The following is a 23821-nucleotide window of genomic DNA, read 5'->3' on the forward strand; positions in this document are numbered from 1 at the left end:
ACCATTTATTCATTTGATAAACTTATATATATATTATATTTATAAATTTGATCATAGTAAATTATGTCTGAGTGTTGGAGTGTGCCTCTGGCAATCCATACATTTAAAAAAACAAGAAAATGGTTCCGTCTGGTTTCCTTAATATAAGGAATTGAAATGATTTATACTTTTACTTTTGATACTTAAGTATATTTTAGCAATTACATTTAATTTTGATACTTAAGTATATATATTAAGAACCAAATAGAAAATAGAGAAAAGCAAACCATTTATTCATTTGACCACCAAGCACAAATAATCATCAATTCTTGAATATTTGGCCTCTTCAGCCAGCCAGTGCAACAGTTCCATGTACTGTAGGTAAGACACAGCCAGTCAGCAACTCCCAAATCCACAGTGGCATCAGACTCTTAAACACCAGTGTCCATATTCACAGTATCTCATCGTATGAGTGCTGATCTAGGATCAGTATTGCTATTCAGATCATAATGAATAGAAAATGGGGGAACTGATCTTAGATCAGCACTCCTACTCAGACTATTGTAGATACAGAACCAGTCATTTTAGACTGTGTAGTATCAGTACCAATGAAGGTCCTTCACAAGAAAGATCACAGAATGATGAACACGTATTCTTGTCTCTCAGATGCCAAGTCCGGTAGGTAAACAATAAGCCTGAGGCTGTGAAAGGAAGTCAGTGTTGGCATATAGAAACAATCCTTTAACTTTCAGGACCTGGGTTGGCTTTTGAACACAAAATTACTGTGCTCAATTCAGTTAGTGGGGTACATCGGGTTTGATTGAGGTGTGCAATTTTTACCACAACTTGAGAAAATGCAATGGCTTCTTCTGCTTAAAAAAATACAAAATATAAAACAACTAGTTCCGCATCTCGAAATGGATGGTGGCAAATTGTTGTTCTGGATTGGTAGAACAGTCACACCAGAATTCAACAGTCTTTTAGAGTTCCAGTTGCAGAGAATTGTGGGACTTGCAGTCCTTTATGCCTGGATGGTGCTTTTAGCATTGAAGGCCAGGTAGTAGAGCAGGATACCGATGAGAGCAGCCATAACCTCAGTAGCCACCCACGGGCCGTTCCATGCACCCTAGAAACAACAAGACAACGCAGCACCAGTTAGGAAGGAATCTCAGATGAGAATGAAAAACACTAAATACAAGTGTTCAATCATGTGTGAAGACACATGGAAGGTGCAACACAATTAATAAATGTAAACAACTGGTGACACCATTTTTGAAGACTGATGTGTTTGACAGAACAGTGCTACTTTAACTAGCAAAAATGTGTCTGAGCTTTATGTAACTAACATTTGCTAGCTAGATAAACATCTCAGCTAACTGTGGAAACAATTCACGTATTTCCCGTCAGTTTGCGGCCCACTGCTTTTTGCTACCAAATACAACACTGTCTCCAAAAACGGCAAGGTGCCTCCAGTAGTGTTTACTCTTCTGCCGTTTGTGACGTCTCCATTTTCTAAGCGTAATGCGTATACTATAGACATGATTGTCTTTCATCGAGTATTCATTTGTTATTCTGTCTATGCTGACTCACCCTGTGATCCACGTTGACAGAGAAGAGAGGCTGGATGGAGTCACTATCCTCATTGTTCCTCTGGGCCTAAAAAACAAACAAACAAATATAAACACACACAATTGCATAAGGCTATAGGTCCTATCTGACAGTATGCACACATATTTTACTCTGGACTTACACTTGCAGAGATAATCAACAATCAAGACATTGAGATCTCCCCTGGTGGTTGAATCTTTCAAACAGCATGTTTGAAAGATACCAGTTATTTTTTAGCCAATGCCAAAGCTTGCTAGCAAGAGCTGCGCTCTCACGATTGGCTATCGGGTGGTCACGTCAAAGAAATTTGCATAAACTTGGGAAAATGTGGAACTCTCTTGCTGTCTAATCACCAACCGGTAAGCCGCTGTCTCCTCCTTCCATTGAAAATGACTGGTAGGTAGATCGCTGATTATCTTGCCAAGTGTGAGTGATGCCGCATTCATGACCACTAGGAACCTCTGAGTAAAAATGTGGAAGCTTTTTTTTGCGTAGAGCTTCGTATTCGTTGATTCTGATACTTTCCAAGCAGGAAACTCATCTTTCTACGAGTTTCCAAGTCAGATATTTCAGGGTTGTCTTGAACGTGGCAAAAGTCCCCAGTTACACTCATAGCTAGATGAATAGGAATGAAGAACCTACCTTGCGCAAAGAGCTATAGGACTCCTCATCGAAGAATTTGACCTGGTATGTACCGGAGCTAGCCTGTTTGTGGGGCATGCTCCAAGACACCTGAGAAACACAGAGAGAAACAGAGCGAAGACATGACAAACTAAGTCATAAACCCACAGCATGTGCACGGAGGCTCAAGTGACTCTTGGTAAGTGTATATTGGACATCCATAGTGTATGTCCACATCATACCCATCTCTTACCTGGTACTTGCCAACATCCTGGCCTCTGGTCACGGGGAACTGTCTGCCATTGACGTCAGCATACAGAGCCACACTCTGTTGAAGAAAGATACACATTTAGAGCGTGATGAGAAAAAGAGAGGTGTGTCTGTCGTGTCTAACTACAGTACCTGGGCTCCATTGGCGCAGGCCAGGCTGAGCTCCACGATAAAAACAGACTCAGAGGAGATGACGGCATCAGAGGTGGTGTAGGCAGAGGGGGTGATCACAGGTTCTGAACAGCTCTCACCTAAACAACATGGGCAGAAATGACATCAAGCAGTCTTTGCTAGCTACCTTAAATGTGAAGGTACTGTTAATTTCTACTCTCAGAGACTAGCTAGCGCATAACAAAATAATTGACTTAGCTAGCCAACTATCTGGTGGTGCAGATTGATCAAATCTGCAAAATTGGGTTGAATAGAATGGCTACTGTAGCTAGCCACCTAGCTATCCAACCTTGTTAGCTAACATTCACCTTCTTATCCAGCTATCCAAATACATAGCTAGCTAGCTAATACAGTGCATTTGGAAAGTACTCAGACCACTTGCCTTTTTCCACATTTTGTTACGTTACAGCCTTATTCTAAAATTGATTAAATAAATGTTTTTCCTCATCAATCTACACACAATACCCCACAATGACAAAGTAAAAACAGGTTTAGAAATGTTAGCAAATGTATTACAAATAAAAACAAATAAGTATATAAGTATTCAGACCCTTTGTTATGAGACTTGAAAATGAGCTCAGGTGCATCCTGATTGATCATCCTGTTTCTAGAACTTGATTGGAGTCCGCCTGTAGTAAATTCAATTGATTGGACATGATTTGGAAAGGCACACACCTGTTTATATAAGGTCCCACAGTTGACAGCGCATGTCAGAGCAAAAACCAAGCCACGAGGTCGAAGGAATTGTCTGTAGAGCTCTGAGACAGGATTGTGTCGAGGCACAGCTTTGGGGAATGGTACCAAAACATTTCTGCAGCATTGAAGGTCCCCAAGAACACAGTGGCCTCCATCATCCTTAAATGGAAGAAATGTGGAAACACCAGGACTCTTTCTAGAGCTGGCCACCCGGCAAAACTGAGCAATCGGGGGTGAAGGGCCTTGGTCAGGGAGGTGATCAAGAACCCAATGGTCACTCGGACAGAACTCCAGAGTTCCTCTGTGGAGATGGGAGAACCTTCCAGAAGGACAACCATCTATGCAGCCCTCCACCAATCACGCCTTTTTGGTAGAGTGGCCAGAAGGAAGCCACTACTCAGTAAAAAGGGACATGACAGCCAGCTTGGAATTTGCCAAAAGGCACGAGAAACAAGATTCTCTGGTCTGATGAAGCCAAAATATAACTCTTTGGCCTGAATGCCAAATGTCACATCTGGAGGAAACCTGGCATCATCATGCTTTGGGGTTGTTTTTCAGCGGCAGGGAGATTAGTCAGGATTGATAGAAAGATTAACGGAGAAAAGTACAGATATCCTTGACGAAAACCTGCTCCAGAGCACTCAGGGCCTCAGACTGGGGCGAATGTTCACCTTCCAACAGAACAACGACCCTAAGCACACAGCCAAGACAACACAGGAGTGGCTTCGGGACAAGTCTCAATGTCCTTGAGTGGTTCAGCCAGAGCCCGGCCTGGAACCCGATCGAACATATCTGGAGACTTGAAAATAGCATCCAACTTGACCGAGCATGAGAGGATATGCAAAGAAGGAGAGAAACTCCCCAAGTACAGGTGTGCCAAGTTTGTAGCATCATCCCCAAGACTCGAGGCTGTAATCGCTGCTAAAGGTTCTTCAAAAAAGTACTGAGTCAAGGTTCTGAATACTTATGTAAATGTGATTACGTTTTTATTTAATTTTTATATAAATGTGAAAACATTTAAAAAAAACTGTCATTATGGAGTATTGTGTGTAGATTGTGTGTGTGTGTGGGGGGGGGGGGGGGTCATTTCATCCATTATAGAATAAGATTGTAACAACTTGGAAAAAGTCAAGGGGTCTGAATACTTTCCAAATGCACTGTAGATTTCATTGACGCTAGCTAGTTACTGTTGCAATCTCTCTGAAATTACTCACCTGTGCACAAGCAGACAAGAGCAAGAAACGCGGCTATTCTGATCATCATGGTTGATTTCTCAAAAAGTCTTTAACACGACAAAAGAATTGTGCAGCTAGTTATTTCAGCAGTTGTTGCAGACACGTCTTCCTTCAAAAAGTCTACGTCAGCTTTTAGACGGTTGCGCTGTAACGCACCGTATCAGCGCAATGCACTTACAGCGCAATGCACTATGGGGACGTGGCTGTGTTAACACGTCACCTCACGGAGACTATGAAATGTATTTTATAGGCCAGTTAGAATAAACTACACATTTCACGGTGTCTCACTTAAGTAAATAAGTCTAAAACATACTTCATGGTGGTAAAAGTACCATTCAAATATGGATGTAACAATATCAGATGCGCATTTCTGGGTTATTTAATTCCAGGTAGCATAGCGTAAACATGTTTCTAGAGAGAGGGAGTTGTTTATCACATCCAAGTTGGATTAAATAATATCCAATTCCTGTTTGACTAACCCTCCTTTGCGTATTTCATTCCTAATCATAACCTAAATCATACTTCTACTGACAACCAGTACTTGCACCCTACCTTTCATAACTCATTTTGTGTCTATAGGTATGTTTACTAGTTCCAAAATAACTGCCTAGAAAAGTCGCGAATGGCACTCTATATAGTGCACTACTTTTTGACTAATTGTGCTTTGATGCCAATACCGTTCCCTTGTTGCAGCATCTATTGCACTGAAATGTACCAAGCAATGTGTTGGATCCGGAAAAAGTATTACCCAACAAAAGTAGGCTTAGATAACCTTTTTACATAGTACATGAAACCAAAATAAACACAATTTCATTTAGCAGGTAAATGTGCTTGAGTTCACTCTAGATTTCAACCACTGTGCGTTAATGAGAGACAGTATATAGGTATTTGAGGTACAAACACATTGGTTGCTTTTGAGTACAACACAGAGTCTGGTTTAGTTTTATCAAAGGATCAAGTGAAAAACAGTATGTTTGACAAAGTATATAATAATGGCATTTCAGTGTACAGTTCTGAGTTGTTCGAATGAAGACACCGTTGTTATAGAACATATGTAACAGATAAAAGTTAAATAGAACAGTAAAACAAAAACCTTGTCAAATAAAGAGAGTTAATTGATCTAAAGACCACAGAAAAGACATTGGTAAATCATTTGATTTGATTTTGGGAAAGCCGAGCAGCATCTGATAAAGATGATAACAGAAAGACAGAGACCCAAGGCTAAGCACTGCTGGACTGTGAGAAGAACATCAAAACATTTATTATCAAGATTGCAGTACTGTGAGAAACATAACTGTTTACACTCTTTCTTTGTCATTTGTACTGTGAGAAAATACTAAAACCGGTTCAACTCTCACAAATGACTACAGTGAACCCATGTACCCAAGAACGACTGCTTAAATACAATCAAACAAAGCCAATGTCTCAAGTGCAGCTGATTGTGTTGCAATCTAGCTATTATGTACTGGCTTGTAGGATGCAGAGAGTAGCTATCATGTCCTGGGGTTAAACCTAAGAGATAGATCCTTGCTTTTACTTCTTCACTAGAGCATGCTATTACTGATGTAGAGTTTGGGCCTACTACTTCCTTTGTTTATGCACAAAGGTTAATGTGCGTGAACCGGCCAGGGAATGGTTATGGAAAGACAGACTGGTGTGAAACTAAACGTAATCATTGATACAGACATGAATACAAAGGAGAAGACAACTGATGAATACACTCTGCTAGTCTGAAAGAGGTGTGTGTGTGTGTGTGTGTGTGTGTAAAGACAGGACTGAACCGCTCCCACACGTCAACAACACAGAGGAGTATCACTATAGAAACAAACATGCACAAACACTACCCCACTCACTCAGCACACACATACATTACAGCTGTTTTAAACATACAAGACACATCCACAAAGTGTGTGTGTTCAGAGCTCGCTGGTGAGAGGCCCCTTGCTCTGGATGTTCCTCATGATAGCCTGGACCACCTCAGAGGTGGTGCCCTGCCCCCCAATGTCAGCTGTGTGCAACTGCAGGAGAAGAATAATATTATTATGATAGGCAGGGTGATACTTGAGACAATTGTCAACATCGCCATTATATCCCCCTCAGCTGTGTGCAACTGCAAGATAACAGACATATAACTAGTCACAAATCACATTCTACTCAAAGAAACAATATAGGTGAAACAGATATAAATATAGCAAATAGACCGAACACCATTCCATACTTTCCGTGACAGAAATCATATCTACTCTACACAATACATTTATTTCTGAATATTCTGTAATATTGCTCTCCCCAGGCCCCAGAATTGCTATCAATCACACCCTGCTTAGAGGGATTCTACAACAATAATAAATCAGTGGGTACAATGGCAACATTTTGTACGATAGAAGAGGCTCTATAGAGCAGCATACATTTGATTACAGGATGGACAAGTTGGCCTAGAGCAGAGTCGGCAACAGGCTGCCTGCGGGACGGGTTTGGCCCATGAGCAGCCTGTTGCCGACCCTGCACTAGGCCAAGTGAGTGATTTTTATTTTGGTGTGGTTAATTTGCAATGTACAAATTATTAGAATTATGTTCCGACCCCCCGCCCATCCGCTCTGACCAGGCCGCGGCTGAATCTAGTTGCCTACCCGTGGCCCAGAGTGTAAAGGAGGAATTTGATACATTTCTAGCTAGAATGGCAGACAATTCAAATACTTTAAAAAAAGAAAGAATAAATGTGAATAGCTATTCATTTGCATGCGCTCCATTGATAACTGTCCAGACCCTCAGCAGGTCAGTCGGCAGTGAGGTGTGTGTGTATATACAGAGCAGTGACGTGTGTTAAGTCAGGTGAGAGTATTGAGTAGTGTGATACAGGTGCAGTGAGGTGAGAGTATTGAGCAGGGGTGTATTCATTAGATCGTAGCAAACAGTTGCAAAACATTTTGCAACACAAACAGTTTACTCCAAACGGAAAACATTTTACAATGACAAATTCAGTTAGGTCCCTCCACATTTCATTCTGTTTGCATTCATTTGGTTCTGTTGGGTTCTTTAAAAAAAAAGTTATTACATTTAACCTTTATTTAACTAAGCAAGTCAGTTAAGAACAAATTCTTATTTACAATGACGGCCAAACCCGGACGACGCTGGGCCAATTGTGCACCGCCCTATGGGACTCCCAATCACGCCGGATGTGATACAGCCTGGATTCGAACCAGGCACTATAGTGACACCTCTTGCACTGAGATGCAGTGCCTTAGACTACTGCGCCACTCGGGAGTTCTTAGTGAATACACCCCTGCTGAGTGTATTGTGCAGTGAGGTGAGAGAACCTGACTTACCTGAGTCTCGTTCATGGTTGTCAGGACTGCATTCCTGATCATAGTGGCATAATCATGGAGCCTGAGACGCACAGAAATACAATGAGTTGACTTTCACGCCATCTGTTCAACAAGTTGACTGCAGCTCAAATAACACATACACATCGTCATGGTTTAGAAACAGCCCCTTCATTAGACGATGCGAGGTGAACCTACTTGAGGTGGTCCAGCATCATGCAGCTGGCCAATAGCATGGCAGTGGGGTTAGCAATGTTCCTGTCAGCAATACTCTTCCCTGTGTTCCTGGTGGCCTAAAAGTCACATAGAGAAAAGACAGAGAGAGACAGAGAGCGAGCATATCGAGAGATCATTGACATACTTGGCCAAGTCAACCGACTACTGTTTAAGTTCAGCATTCACTCCTCAATTTACAAACGCTAAGCCCTATTTGGAGTAAGATCCCAATGGGATCGAAACGTTGTCTGTTGTAGTTGCGTCTCAATAAACCACTGTAGGAGCATCGCATTACATTATCAGAGTTGCAGACATTACAGGTGCCCAGTGGACTGACCGTTTCGAAGACAGCATAGTCGCGGCCGTAGTTAGCCCCTGGCACCAGCCCTGGCCCTCCCACCAGGCCAGCACACACGTTGCTGACCACGTTCCCATACAGGTTGGGCATCACCATCACATCAAACTGCTGGGGTTTGGACACCAGCTAGGGAATCAGAGGGGAATGGGTAAACGACACTAATAAGCATGAGTAATATGGACTAAAGAGATATAAACTTTCTTAGCCTGGTCCCAGATCTGTTTGTACCGTCTTGCCAAGTGCCTGTTGGCAATATCAACGGCCATATGAGTTGGCACAAACAGATCTGGGACCAAGTAAAAACGTTCTGGTGTGCCTGTATAATAAAGATAGCATTGGTTTTCATACCTGCATGGTGGTGTTGTCGACTATCATGGCGTCAAAGGCAATGTCAGGGTACCCAGCAGCCACCTCTCTACAGCACTGCAGGAACAGACCATCTCCCAGCTTCCTGTGAAGGGGAGAAGGGACGTCAACCCCTTGGTTGCATTCTGACTCTCTACCCTTCTTCTTGAAGTGTCCACTTGACTTGTTCACTTCACCTCGTGCTTTTCAAAGCATTGGAAGTGTACGCATGGGCTAGAGGGCGGGTGCAGTTACCACCATATTTCTTACACAACTCTGGGTCATTTAAATTTATGAGAGGGAGTGAACGAGTGCACACTTTGGGGAGAAGGGTACACAATTGGACCGCAGTCCCAAAGTGCTCAGAGTGTGAGTCATTATAACAGACAACGGGTGGAATACACATCCACACCTCGGCTGACTTGACTTACATGATGTTGGCCTTATGGACGGCAGTGACCCTCTTGCGACCTTTCTCCCGGGCCAATTTAAAGGCATACTCAGCGATTCTTAGGGAGTTAGTCCGGGTGATGATCTTGAGACACTCCACCACCCCTGATACACTCTACAGGAGGAAGGGAAGGAGAGAGGGATGCTAACACAGGTTTTATAAAGCAAAGAGTGTGTATTTAAAAAAGAAAGGGATAAGTTGAGGGGAGTGAAAGTGTGTGAGTGTGTGCGTGTGTTCGCGTGTGTGTGTGTAACCTCATGCTCCAGACTGCTGTACTCTCCCTCAGTGTTCTCCCTGATGATCATGATGTCAATGTTGTTGTGCCGAGTCTGGACTCCAGGCAGGGACTTACAGTGCATGACGTTGGCATACAGGTCCAAAGTGGTACTGGGGGACAGAGAGACGGGTGGAGACATTGTAAGCTGACAGGGCTGGACAGAGAGACGGGTGGAGACATTGTAAGCTGACAGGGCTGGACAGAGAGACGGGTGGAGACATTGTAAGCTGACAGAGCTGGACAGAAAGAGCCACAGAGCAACAGACGACCGTTTGGGCTAGAGATAGGAAAACTGTGAGCAGAAACGGAGCACTCGAGGAAGATGTCCTCTGTCTTTTTGAAATAAAACGTTGGATATTAAGTTTTACTTACCGGAGGAGGTTGTTTCTGGACTTGTGGGAAGCAGGCAGGGTGTGGAGGGTTTCAATGTTACCTACAAACAAACAAATGCATAAACATGGAGACAGTGTTATAGGCCTTCTATAGAACACAGACAATTGATCATACGTTGCAGTGAGTGACACATTTGCAGTTATGGATAATTGGTTCTATAGCTGGAACCTGCCTACAATGTGAGTACAAGAGCATGGTGCTAAGAGCATTACAGTGTTTCTCCTACCTTTGAGGGCCACTCCATTACGGCGGATGGCAGTGATGGCGTTGTTGATGTCATCCTCAGTAGCTGAGCAAACGTTCACTACCTCAAAGTCCACAGGCACACAGCTGAACCTACAGAACACAACAGACTCAGCCGTTCGACCTCAACTCATTGGTTGTACCACTACGTATATATGAGACATATGTCGATGTGTTTATAAGCTGTGAATAACATTTTAGGAACTTGGTAGCCACTCACTACTGCTTTAATCCAATATACACTACCGTTCAAAAGTTTGGGATCACTTAGAAATGTCCTTGTTTTTTTAAAGAAAATTACATTTCTTGTCCATAAAAAAAAAAATATATATATAAATTGATCAGAAATACAGTGTAGACATTGTTAATGTGGCAAATGACTATTGTAGCTGGAAACGGCTGATTTTTTATGGAATATCTACATAGGCGTACAGAGGCCCATTATCAGCAACCATCACTCCTGTGTTCCAATGGCACGTTGTGTTTGCTAATCCAAGTTTAGTATTTTGAAAGGCTAATTGATCCTCTGTCCAGGGCCTGTGTTCTTTTGCCCATCTTAATCTTTTTTAAATTTAATTGGCCAGTTTGAGATATGTCTTTTTCTTTGCAACTCTACCTAGAAGGCCAGCATCCCGGAGTCGCCTCTTCACTCTTGACGTTGAGACGGGTGTTTTGCGGGTACTGTTTAATGAAGCTGCCAGTTGAGGACTTGTGAGGCGTCAGTTTCTCAAACTAGACACTCTAATGTACTTGTCATCTTGCTCAGTTGTGCACCGGGGCCTCCCACTCCTCTTTCTTTTCTAGTTAGAGCCAGTGTACGCTGTTCTGGGAAGGGAGTAGTACACAGCGTTGTCCGAGATCTTCAGTTTCTTGGCAATTTCTCACATGGAATAGCCTTCATTTCTCAGAACAAGAATAGACTGACAAGTTTCATAAGACAGTTATTTGTTTCAGGCCATTTTGAGCCTGTAATCGAACCCACAAATGCTGATGCTCCAGATACTCAACTAGTCTAAAGAAGTCCAGTTTTATTTCTTCCTTAATCAGAACAACAGTTTTCAGCTGTGCTAACATAATTGCAAAGGGATTTTCTAATGATCAATAGGCCTTTTAAAATGATAAACTTGGATTAACTAACACATCGTGCCATTGGAACACCTGAGTGATGGTTGCTGATAATGGACCTCTGTAAGCCTATGTAGATATTCCATAAAAGATTTGCTGTTTCCAGCTACAATAGTCATTAACAACGTTAACAATGTCTACACTGTATTTCTGGTCAATTTTATGCTATTTTAAATGGACCAAAAATTGTTTTTGAAAGAAAATCTAAGTGACCCCAAACTTTTGAACAGTAGTGTACATTTAATAAAAACGGTTTAATTAATGAACTGGTATAGGTGTTTATAAGCCATGAATGTTATATCCAGTTATAATAAACTTAAAGGAATAAATCCACTCAAACTATATTTTGGTAATCCACTCATGATATAGAACTTTCAAAATGCTAATTGTCACATCATCATGATGTGACAAGTGACAGAGCGTTTTGAATGTTAAATATTTTAAAAACATTGTGGAACTGTATCAACAGTGGACTAATGCAACAAATACCAAAGGATAGTTTTAGAGTGGCTTGTTCCTTTAACAGATGTTCAGAGCTCCCAGGGACATATTAGTGGCTGTGTGTTTATAAGCCGTTTATTACCTGTGAATAACAGCTCATAAACATGTTATCGACTGTTATAATACACACTTGACTGACCTGAAGAGCTCCCTGACGTGATTGAGAAGTTCTGGTCCAATACCATCTCCAGGTATGAGAGTTACAGTGTGTCTGCCACCATACTTTGCAGGAGGGGGCTGAAATGTACACATTTGTCATCTTTGTGTATTGTTCTGCCAGAGTTACCATGCTATGTTTGTGTGGCAATTGTGTGAATAAGGCCTGTTGTTTGTTATGTGTAACATGGGTATGTAACATGATGTGATGGGATGCAATCTGGTACTTACAATGATTTGTCCCTGTTAGTTGTAGAAACACAGCCGGAAAAGCGGAACAATACAGTGAGAGATTAGCAAAGCACCTGAAATCCAACAGTTGCCCTTCCCCCCTTAGATTGGTAGCTCATCCCTGATTCCCTCTCCCCAATGTGGTCCCAAAAATGTGTAAAGGGGCTTGATCAGGTTACACAGGCTCAGCTGGATGCTGACAATTGGGTTCATTAGCAGAGTTAGCTTTGTCACACCAAATCAACACAACAATAATCAATACCAAGCAGAAGTATTTAGAGTTCCGTCTGAATGTCCCTCAGAAACATTTTCATCTGACAGAGTGGCAGTGTGAAGCTCGTTCTGGTCATAGTAAAATACCTGGGTAGGCTAGCTACATCACACAACTTACACTACCTTGTTAGTATGATGCTTCAAATAGACATAGTTGACAGCAACCGGTATGATTTCTGACAATCAAGTGTACCAGGCAACTCGTGTAGCTAAAATGTCAAGTGTTAAGAGGCCTAGCTGAGTTGCAGCGACTACATTGAGTCGCTGTCAGTCGATGCGAGGAAACAATCACTGGTTGTATTTGAAGGTTGAAGGTTTTATTAAAAAGTATGGATTTCAGCAAACAAAGAAAGGTACACGGTAAGAGTTTAAGAATGTACATTTTTACAAGTATCGACTGACAGCGATTCGAAGTCGGAGGTTCAGTACGCCAACAGTGGTCTCCGCTCAACTCCAGTGATGTGATGTACATTGTGGAGTTAAGGAAAAACTTGGCTAGAAGAAGTCTAACTCTACCAGCCAGCATTCACAAGATTCAGGCCTTCTCATAACACCACAGATAATCTATTTGATACTGATTCCGAGATAGGCACTCACTACTGTTGACTTCTCTCTGCGACTGCTCACTGTGGCTCCAAAAACCTGAGGAAACAGAACAGGGCGTTAGCTAACTCAATTTGTGGATTATGTGGGTTATTAAGGACCTGTGAGGCTTTCTAGTAGTGATACACATTCAACAGTACAGTATGAATGTATTTTAATTTATTTTACCTTTATTTAACTAGGCAAGCCAGTTAAGAACAAATTCTGGAAACAAAAATGATGAGGAGATAGCAGGGGTGTAATCATTACTGATGCTAACCAGGGGTGTAATCATTACTCCAAACGTTTTGCAACGAAAACTAGCGTTTATGTTTCACTATATTGGATCACTCTAATATATTGGTATCACTCCGCGGCGGAGTCATACATCCGAGGTGAGGATTTACTCCTGTGTACACCTGTGTCACGGCTGGGGTCCGCCCTTATATATATAAACCCCATGGCCGCGACACACGTTCTCTTTCATTTTCTCGGCGGATGTCCGTATGGTTTGAGGTACAAACTTTCTGAAGTTCGCTTGGTAAGTCACTGGTAAGTGTAATACCTTGCGTGGAAGTATACTCACTGGCTGTTTGCAGCCTGGAGCAGCTGGCCAGCCCATCATCTGGAGTGCTCCACTCGCTGCGCGCTTGATCTGTATCTTCCGCCGGTGGTTTGTCGTGCTTGTGTTTCGTTAGCGTTACACTACGACTCCGTGTGTATCCATTAATATATTGGTGGCTCTTGCTGCCACAGAATGTATTTACACAACTTGCGGACTGGCTTGTTCTGTGTGTTGTGAATCACTTTAATTACCCTGCAGGGTTTTTTTTCTTGTTCTTTCCCCTGCAGAATGTAAGAGTATCGTGGTGGGCTTCCACTACGTTGAGACATTAACTTTGGAGTTCCTTAAAACGGAATTACTCCATCATATGGTTCTGTTTTTTGTTTCCTGCTTGGATATTAAACCGGCTAGGTAATATTGTAGAAAAAAAAAAAAGTTTTAAAAAAATCAAATCAAATCAAATCCATTACCTGGTTGCTGTTTTTTTTTGTCTGCCGGTTTTTCACGGCAGAGGTATTCCTTTTGTTTTGCAGAGGTATTCCTCACCGGGTTCCTATTCCTCCAAGCGGGTCACGTCGGACCCCTGCTCCGTGGCCTCGCTGGCTTGGCTGAGCTTATGGCATCCCTTTGGGACAGGTGTGATGGTGGCATCCCCCTGGAGATCCGTATACCTAGTGTATGCACTGCCTGGGTTTGAGCCACGCGGAGAGGGCGGTGGAGCGCCCTACTGGATGCCTGTTTTGTGTGGTGTTCTCAGAACGCCTGCGCCTGGAGGCCATTCGCAAATGGGTTGGCCAGACTCGGGCAAGCTCCCTCCCTCAGGAGTGGTGCGCCAGCGAGCAGTTATTCCCTCTACTGGGCCCAGTACCCCTCCCAGGAAGCATGGCAAGAGCCACCGCAGGCAGAGCCAATCTACTGCCAGTCCTGGACGGGGGCAGGAGTCGGACCGCTGGGACTACCTTGAACGGAGGGCGCATGCCCTGCGTCAGGAGGTTGATAGCGTCGATGGCGACGACAGTTGATCCCTGTTGGCCAGTAATAGGCTGTTCCTGGGGGACGATGCTGGCACTGTTCGCCACCGTGAGCTGGGCTACCAGGCTGACAGGCCATCAGAAGCCGGCAGTGGGGCTTCATCGCCCCCCAGCAGCTCGAGAGGCCTACTCACTCGGGTAGCCACTGCACTGGACATCAAACTGGTTGACAGTGATGACTCTCCATCTGTTCCCATCTCTGCTGAGTTCTGCAAGGCCTTGCAGGAGAGCTGGGGGCGCTTCCGACTCACAGCAGAGACTTGACCACGGAGTTGTGTTGCAGGCGCAGAGTCACTCGGCCTCTGGGAGTGCCCGACCACGGACACCATGATAGCTGCCATGGTCTTCCCGGACTGTGAGATTATAGGGTGGAACCCGCCACTGAAGCTGGGACTTGAAAGCCACATACGCTCTCCCTCTGCTCCCGTGGCCTCCAACGCAGCCATGCTGCAATAGAGTTGTCTCGCCTGCTTTCCCTGCTCCAGAGGGATGTGGCCCGCTCCAACGGATGGGCCATGGCGCAGGTGGTTACCTCCCGGCGCCATCTCTGGCTAGCCTAATCCCGTCTGCCAGCTGCTCTCCAGAACACATTTGGCACTCTCCCCATCACCCCAGGGCTGACGTTTGGCCCAGGGGTTAATGACATTCTGGAGCAGACCGATAAGGTTCGTAGGGACTGGGAGACCCTGAGACAGTTCATGCCGCATCCTCAGTCCCCGGGTCCAAGGCAGACGGACCGTCACCACCCACCTGCACCCGAACTACGGTGGGGTCCATCTTCTGCCCCATTGCCTCGTGCTGAGGGACGACATCGGGGAGGGGCACAACGTGCGGTGGAGCTACAACCTCTCAACCTCACCGCCATAGGGACGTGCCTGGGGGACCCAGGAGCTCAGGGCGCCAGAGGAGAGGCGGGCCCCGGAAGGACCCCTGACACAACCTTCCCCGGCCAATTCTCCCGGTCTAAAAGGGCAAAGTAGGAGGAGTGTGTGGAGTCCCCATGCGTGTTGTCCACAATGCTCAAGCGGTACCGACTCCAATTCCGGTGCTCCTGGACAAGGGTGCCATCCGCAGGATCGAGACATCAGAACAACTAGGTGGGTTCTACGCCACTTATTTTGTGGTCCCAAAAAGAGAAGGAGGGTTTAGACTGATTCTGGACCTCCGCAACCTCAATGAGTACTTGAAGGTACTGAGGTTCCACATGCTGTCCCCAGCCTGCATCTTGCAGGCTGTGTCCACGGACCAGTGGTTTGTGACGCTGGACCTGAGGGATGCATACTTCCATGTTCCTGTTTACCCAGCTCATTAAAAGTACCTCCAATTCGCTTTCGATGCGAGGGCTTACGAATTCATGGTTCTTTCCTTCGGCCTCTCCTTGACACCTTGCACTTTCACAAAGTGCATGGATGCTGTCCTGGCACCTCTCACGTTCCTAGGGTTGTTGATCCTCAATTACTCAATTAGAGTGATACAATATATTGGAGTGATCCATATAGCTCACATAATCTTGGTTACATACCTAACCTTCGATTTATTGTCCAGGTACGGCAAAGAGGGCGGGACCTACCTGAATATGTCCAATAGAAACGCTACATTCTGTTGCAAAAAAAAACGTTTTATAACTGTTTGGAGTATTGACTGCACCCCAGGAAGCTAGCAAGCTAACCAGATATGACCTTGTGTTTTAGTCTAGAAACACTATTTCTTTCAAGCCTAGTTTTATGTAGTTCCTTTATCATCATAACTGTGAATCATAAAAACGGTCTTACTTTTGCCGTCGCTGCCAACCGTCCACCCCAAATGGGTTTGATGATTTTGGACATTGAGAGCACTGCACTGGAGGCGGCCATCTTGATGCAATTTGACTGACAGCGTGCACGCACATTTGCTCGTGCCCACACAGCAGAGAGAATATTGGGGGAGTTCGTTTTGCATGGCCCGTTGCACCGGGTGAGTAGAGTTTTCTCTTAAGGACCAATGGAATCAAAGACAATTCAGTATGAAGATAGGCAGGAACTGCTTCTCCAATAGAAATTTCCGATAACGCTTGTAGGCGATGTCATGGCAACGTTGGCTAGCTAAGCTCATAGATGCCGTAAAAAGGCAATGAACTTGACCAAAACAATGGAATTGCCATGGAAACACGTGGGTGAAAGGGCGGTTGAGGAGACCGCATCTATACGGAGAAACACGTCATCGGGTCTAACGGTCGTATCGCACAGAACTGCGCATGAGCAGTCCTTCAATTCAAAGGCACTCCTTCGATATAAAGTTGTTTTTGACAAAAATAAAAACGTGTCAGTCTGTCACTTTCAGGAGGTTGGAGTAATACCATGTTCAACTATTTAAGACGTTGCCTCGAATCTAGGTTATGCCTTTCGATTTTGAGAAAATTAACAACTAAGGAATAATTTTTTACTTCTCTCATTGCCTTCTGAAAACCCAAACCCCGGCCTGTTCAGCTTGTTCGGTCGAGCAAGCGTTCCCGAAAGTCTCGCGATATTGCATCTCTGTGTTTAGAAACTCTGTGATGGCATGATCTAACAAACCAAACTCTGCTTACCCGGGGCACCGGGCCATGCAAAACGAACTCGACCAAAGTTGCCAGAATTTACGTTAGAGCTGATGCTCTTCTAAAGTCCGTTTTTAGACCGGTTTAGACTAAGGGGTAAGTGTATTTCAAGTCATATTTTTATTGAGTTTTTCTAATCCATTCTCGCTTCGTATTAGTTTATGTAATGCATTTGGGTGATGATATCCCATCATATCGTCAACATGTTTTTATGTAGCGTAGAAAAATGAACGCGCGCATGATAAGCGAGCTCATATTGCGCATACCCGTGACTGACGTCACCGAAAAATTCAAGGCTCAAAAACGAATCCGGAAAATCGCAAGCTTGATGAAATAAACATAAATCCTGCGTACTTGTCAACTGGAACGAATCAAACCTTACAGATGGTCAACTAAGTCGTCCAAATCATATTTCATTGGCTTACTTTTTTTGCTTCCAAGTGTGGTTTCCCAGCAAAGGTGTATTTTCACGAGGGGAAACTATTGAGGTTTCCTTGGAAGAAATAAAAGTCCCAGGTGACGAGCTGGTGATTTACCAGCTGGGACAATCGATTATTCATCCTCTTTTAGACAATAGGTAGGAAATCGATATGCAAATTTTAATGAAAGTTTATATATATTGTACGGTGGGTGGGTGTTGCCACTTTGCCCTCCTTGCAGTGGGCACCTTCTCTTCACCCCCCATGTCTTATCGAATCCATGTCGTTGGTAGAGATTACTGTAATTTGATTAAAATGTATAATTGTAAGATTTCAAACATCATTGTTCTCCAGTGAAAAGCCCATATGCTTACTGACGTTACCATTAGTCTCTGTCTCATTGTTTGTTTTTCTATCCCTAGGACTACTTGCCTGTCTGCCCTTGCTTCTGAAAGAAATCAATCATGAGATTGGCAGGTAAGAATTGATATGCTTACCAAAACTGTCTGTGTCAGAAAGTGTGTGTGTGTGCCCATCTATCTAATGAATGTAATGTATTGTTGTTGATCATTCTAATGTAATGGTTTGTGTTTGTGTGCCAGGGCCAATGCGAGCTGTGGCTGTGCTGCTATTGCTGGGCCTCACATGGGTGTTAGCCAGCTCCATACTCGGAGGGGACAGCAGCTCTTTGGTCAAACACTTCTTCAGTGGTAAGAGACAACCCCACTGCTGTTCTCTGTATGTGTGTAGTATAATCTACATGTTTTGGATTGAACCCAGTCTTGATGAAACATAGTTGGCCAGTGTGCATGTGAGATTTGGTTCTGTGTGCTGAAATAATATTGAAATAAACTGAACTTTGATCAAACAGTGTAGGTGAAAATTCATGACTATGGTTGATTTTTTTCTTCCAGTATCTAGACTGTTCTCCCAGAAGTATTGAGACAGAAAACATAGGGTTAATTAATAGACATGTGTAGGCAGAATAAAGGCTGAGCTCAGGTGAATGGACAGAGCTGGATAAACAAAGAGTTAACCATTAGACACATCATAAGAAAACGTAAGCAGAATCCATTGGAGTATACAGACTGGGTCAACGTTTGTTTATCTTTTCTACAGGGACAAATGAGGAGCCAACAGCTGGTATGTGGCAAAGTTAAGACCATTATTTACAGTGGCAATCACTTAGTTTGAAGTGTTGTATTTTGGAACCTTTCAATGTCAGTGGGACAGTGCTAATTTATGTCCCTTAGTAGAAAACCATATTGCCCCCCTGGGTACACTTTCATTCTTTTGTGCTAATTCATGTCTCCTCTCTTGCCCTCTTCCAGAGACCAAACCACGCAGGTACAAGTGTGGTCTGTCGGCTCCATGTCCTCAGAAACATCTGGCCTTCCGTCTTGTCTCTGGAGCCGCCAACGTCATTGGGCCCAAAATCTGCCTGGAGGATAAGATGTGAGAATTTTTGTCTATCAATCACACTCTCTCTTGCCAACTCTCTTTCTCTCTCTCCATCCATCTATCTCTCTCTCCATCCATCTCACTCTCTCTACTCCCTCTTTGTTCTTGTTATTTCTCCCATCTCTCTCTCTGCCGTAATCTCATTTCAACCAGGCCTTCAAATTTGCCTGAAGAGCTGAATGCAAGTATTTAATAATAATAAATGCCATTTTATTTCTTTGTCTGTCTTGCTGTCCTTCTAGCCTTGTCCCAGATCTTTGTGCAGTCTTGCCAACTCCTATGATCAATGACCATATGAGTTAGCAAGACAACACAAACAGATCTGGGACCAGGCTAGTCCATCAATCTGGTGGTTTTGTCTGTAGCATCATCCCTTCTTTCTGCCTTTCATTCTGTTTGTGGCGAGTTTCCTGAAAGCTTAGTAGCTCTAAGCTCATCTCTCATCTTTTGTCTATTGCCTACAGTGGGTTTAGGATGGTCTTAGTGCTACAAAGCTTTTGGGAAAACCGACCCCTGAACAGTATGTTAACCACTCCAGACAATAATTGTGCTCTTGTACCCTTCTCGCCTCCCAACCTCTCCTATTTCTCCCCCTCAGCCTTGTGAGCAGTGTCAAGAACAATGTTGGCAGAGGACTAAACATTGCTTTAGTAAATGGTAAGAAATTAGAATCTCACTCATACTCCTACAAATCTTGATAAAGTAACATTTTCCAATTGATTTCCGAATAGTGATGCTTGATTAACTGTTGAATTATGTGTGTACTAATTACTTACACCACTACTTCATGTTTCTACTCTTCAGGGGTATCGGGAGAGCTCTTAGAAACTAAATCTTTTGATATGTGGGCAGGAGGTGAGAGGATTAAACTAGCTAATATTAATGTGCTGTTCTGTGAAATAAGGGGTACAAATGGGGCCGGTTTCCCGGACAGAGATTAAGTCTAGTCCTGGACTAAGAAGCACTATCAGTAGAGAATCTCCATTGAACATGCTGTTAAATCCGGAACTAGAATCAATCTGTGTGCAGGAAACCAACCCATGTTCTGATAAATCCAGGTGTTTAACCGTTCCCCTTTAAGACATCGTCTCTGTACTACATTCTCAGATGTAACTGACCTGTTGAAGTATCTCCGGCCCCTACATGAGGGAACACTTGTGTTTGTAGCTTCCTTTGATGATCCTGCCACAAAGTAAGAGTCCAGAATATTCTCTCCACACACTCTTTCCCCCCACCCCACACACACATGGAAGCCCCCCCCCCCAGAGAGTTGTTATAGTGTAGTTTCTGCCCCCCTGGCACTGCTAAGTGAGTTCCAGTCACATGCAAAGCTTTTAACACTGGTTATTACGCCCTGTGGCACACACACATAATTCTGGAGGGGCGAGTTGTTTAGTTTTGCTTAGCAAAACCAGATTAACAATGAAGTACACCATTACAGTACAACTACATCTAAAAATGTACATTTGCATCCTGACAACTTTTAATGCATTTCTGCATGTCACGAAAAACACAACACTAAGGGACACAGATTAACACTACTCTGACTAAAAAGCACACCTAATGGAGAATCCACTGAAAGTTTCCAAGACCAGGCTTATAATTTGTCCAGGAAACTGTCTCTTAATGGATATTATGGACATTATAGCCTACTTGACTGTCACCTAATGTGTCTCTGTCAGGTTGAATGATGAGGCACGTCGTCTGTTTGAGGAGCTGGGTAGCACAGTAGTGAAGGAGCTCACCTTCAGAGACAGCTGGGTGTTTGTAGGAGCCAAGGGAATCGAGAACAAGAGTCCTTTCGAACAGGTAGACTATCTTTACCTTAAGCCAAATTTATACAGTACGCAACTCAAACGGTGATCCTGCATACTTAGAATTGGGTGTGCTTGAACATGTGTATGTGTGAGATCAGAGTTCATAATGAGAACTCAACTTGTTTGTGATTTTAAAAACGATTACAAGAAGTTTTACTATGACGTCTGCAGTACATGGCTGGATGAGTCTTGGGCCCGGGGAAAGAGAATTTACAAGGCATCGGAGAGATTTTGCAGTTTAAGCTAATTTCCTGCAATTCTACACAGTTTGCCACTAGGCAGAGGGAACTTGGCAGTTTTAAAGCTTACATTACAGTGCATTTATGTTTACATTTTTTCCCCAATTATATACTTTTGCACGGACGCACTTTGAGAACACCTGCTGTAAAGCCTAATGTTCATGCTCTCCATCTCCCCCAGCGTATGAAGAACAGTAAGAGCAGTAACAAGTATGAAGGCTGGCCTGAGTCTCTCGAAATGGACGGCTGTATCCCCCTCCGTGCCCCCTTAGAGAATTAAACACTCTCTGCAGGTACATGTATCCCTTCCTCCACTCTCTCCTAATGAGTGCACACTCATCATCATGGATTTAACGATGGTGGGACCCCTCCAGCCAATGTTTAGGCCCTACACCGATCCAATGCTTTTAATAACGGGGAGTGTGCAAGACAAGTGCACATTTTGGGAGACGGGTGGAGTGTTGGAATGCAGACAGTTTCTAAGGACTAGCACCTTTTGAGACCCAATTTTTCTCTGGTTCTAAGGTTAGCAGCACATATCTATTTGAGAAACTGTTGCAGCAGAAGCATGGACTATGATCGTTTGACTTCCTCGATTTCCAGGCTTCGTCACGTTCATTCTGATTAGTGAGACTTGGGATGGACTGGGACCAGAAATCTTTTTTTTTTTCCATTGAGGCCCCTGTTATTAGCCAAACAATGATTATTTTGTGCAAAAACAATTTAAAACAGGCCAACTGATCTGAAGATGGACCAGCCCATCTGACATTTGTCAGAACTGCCCTCTGTCCCTGATGAGACTTAGGAGTATGGTATTGGTAATGTAAGACGACAGTTAAGTTGGACAAATAATGCTCTGTTACAAAATCATGGAACTAGAGGCTCCTACAATACTTTTTTGTTTTTGGTCAAGTAACACATGCTGCAAAGGACATCCCTTGATTGATTGGAATCTCACTGTGACAATGCTGGAGCTCAATAGGCTAGCTTGACTGATAGTTGAAGCAACCATTTGCACTTGACATCTGAACTTGGTATTTATTTAATCATTTGAGGCCTAATAACTTTGCTGAAAGAATTAACAGGTGACCACAAATAGAGGAAAGGGATATTTCAGAGACCAAATGTTTGATGATCAAATGCATAGAAGTGGAAAAGTTTTTTTAAATTTTTTTAATGTAAATGCTTGATAGAAATTAATAACTGAAACAGGTCATGTCTGTTTAAAAATAAATAAAAAAGAAGAGGCCAGAGAACACTGCCTATCTGAATGGACATTGCCCAGAATACAATTTAGGTATAATAGAAAGTAAGTAGTTCATGAGCAATATGTTATTGCTGGCTGATCTAAGATCTGTTTTGTGCTAAATTAAGATGAATTCATATTTTGTACCCTAGGTTTAATATAGAAAATTAACGATTTCAATTAAGTTGTGTCTGTCTGGTATAGTGCCAACTCCTTGTCATTCATTGTCATGTCAAACATTTGGCTTGACAATGGGCAAGTGAGTTGCAAGGAGCACAAACATATCTGGGACCAGGCTAAAGTGCTGAAAATTCCCACCTTTTATAGATAACTTGCTGTGTAGCAATCATTGTTTGTTTGGCAAATGTATACAGTGTCTTTGAGTAATCTTGTGTATTTGACGTGGAATAGAACTAGCCTAGTCTAGAATCCTAGAGAAACTTATTTTTGCACCTCGTAGGCTATATTCATGAATTGTACACTAGAGTGATGACGTTAGTGCCTAAGATAAACATTATCTTTTGAAATTGTACTGTTAGGTAACAACACTATCCATGTGTCTCAGGCCTTGTCTTTATTTTGTTATTTGTGTAACTTTATTTGCATTTTCAAAGACAGAATCTCTTTCCCTGTGGAAAAAGTTAGATATTTATCTCAGTTTCCTCCACTTTGAATTTGATAGTAAAATATACATGATTTGTTGCATTTAGAATACACTGAAAACAAGCATAGCATAATGTTTTGGTCTAGAAATAGACACAGTGCTATGAAACCAAGTGTACTGTAGAATTCTTAATATTAATTTTGCAAAAAACTATTTTGTAAGTTATTAAAAGATCTCAATATTCTCTGTGTGCTGTGTGGTTTAGCCTGACTGTCAGTCTGTTTGTGCTATCATGCCAAATCCTTGTCAATGATTGTCATGGCTTGGCAATTGAGTTGGCAAGAGCACATACAGATCTGGGACCAGGTTAGGTGTGGGTCAGTAAATGAAAATACTACCTTGGGTGTATTTTATAGGCTATGCTTTTGTGAAGTATGAGTGCATGTAAAGTATGTATTTGGCAATTATTGTAATGCTTATGGGTTGATGTGAAAGATAGAATAAGCGCATGTCAACTGAACTTAAAGAAGATCAGATCGTATGTATCAAGTGTTGCCGAGTAGGAGTGCTGATCTAGGATCAGGTTCCCCTGGTCTATGTTGGGCAAAACTGATCCTAGAGCAGCACTCATACTCTTTGGACACATAACACATACAGTACAGCCCCTGGTCCCTCCTGTCCATGTAATCTTATGAATTATGATAAAAAAATAAATCGATCAGGACTCAGACGCTTGATGCATGCAGCAGCCCTAGACCTGTGGGAAATTGTTCATGTATAATGCCGCATCATGCTTCAGTCATGCACTGT

The 23821-nt window shown here is 43.1% G+C and overlaps 3 protein-coding genes across 7 annotated transcripts; 1 reads left to right on the forward strand and 2 right to left on the reverse strand.

Moving 5' to 3' along the window:
• Positions 1 to 251: 251 nt before the first annotated feature.
• Positions 252 to 5702, reverse strand: LOC129860536 (translocon-associated protein subunit delta-like). The gene is made up of 6 exons (XM_055931014.1): positions 4560 to 5702; positions 2611 to 2729; positions 2462 to 2536; positions 2230 to 2319; positions 1570 to 1635; positions 252 to 1105 (listed from the first exon to the last, which is right to left on the reverse strand). The coding sequence occupies exons 1-6, from the start codon at positions 4606 to 4608 to the stop codon at positions 1001 to 1003; spliced, it is 504 nt and encodes a 167-aa protein (XP_055786989.1). The 5' UTR covers positions 4609 to 5702; the 3' UTR covers positions 252 to 1000.
• Positions 5703 to 5802: 100 nt separating this feature from the next.
• Positions 5803 to 16537, reverse strand: LOC129860531 (isocitrate dehydrogenase [NAD] subunit gamma, mitochondrial-like). 2 transcript variants are annotated; one of them, XM_055931005.1, is made up of 13 exons: positions 16423 to 16537; positions 13070 to 13114; positions 12200 to 12211; positions 11952 to 12049; positions 10170 to 10279; positions 9923 to 9983; positions 9528 to 9660; positions 9254 to 9387; positions 8826 to 8928; positions 8457 to 8603; positions 8102 to 8196; positions 7907 to 7967; positions 5803 to 6598 (listed from the first exon to the last, which is right to left on the reverse strand). In XM_055931005.1, the coding sequence occupies exons 1-13, from the start codon at positions 16501 to 16503 to the stop codon at positions 6497 to 6499; spliced, it is 1182 nt and encodes a 393-aa protein (XP_055786980.1). In that variant the 5' UTR covers positions 16504 to 16537; the 3' UTR covers positions 5803 to 6496. The 2 variants fall into 2 exon arrangements, with proteins under 2 accessions (XP_055786980.1, XP_055786981.1); XM_055931006.1 differs by lacking the exon at positions 12200 to 12211.
• A 678-nt stretch (positions 16538 to 17215) lies between these two features.
• fam3a (FAM3 metabolism regulating signaling molecule A) lies at positions 17216 to 23255 on the forward strand. Of its 4 annotated transcripts, none has more exons than XM_055931010.1 (10): positions 17216 to 17321; positions 18067 to 18121; positions 18247 to 18354; positions 18764 to 18787; positions 18976 to 19099; positions 19704 to 19762; positions 19910 to 19960; positions 20213 to 20297; positions 20788 to 20914; positions 21343 to 23255. In XM_055931010.1, the coding sequence occupies exons 2-10, from the start codon at positions 18109 to 18111 to the stop codon at positions 21439 to 21441; spliced, it is 690 nt and encodes a 229-aa protein (XP_055786985.1). In that variant the 5' UTR covers positions 17216 to 17321; positions 18067 to 18108; the 3' UTR covers positions 21442 to 23255. The 4 variants fall into 4 exon arrangements, with proteins under 4 accessions (XP_055786985.1, XP_055786984.1, XP_055786988.1 ...); XM_055931009.1 differs by lacking the exon at positions 17216 to 17321 and adding an exon at positions 17473 to 17802; XM_055931013.1 differs by lacking the exon at positions 17216 to 17321 and adding an exon at positions 17922 to 17945.
• Positions 23256 to 23821: the final 566 nt, after the last annotated feature.

Source organism: Salvelinus fontinalis, chromosome 8, assembly GCF_029448725.1.
Source record: "Salvelinus fontinalis isolate EN_2023a chromosome 8, ASM2944872v1, whole genome shotgun sequence".
Taxonomy (NCBI): Eukaryota; Metazoa; Chordata; class Actinopteri; order Salmoniformes; family Salmonidae; genus Salvelinus; species Salvelinus fontinalis.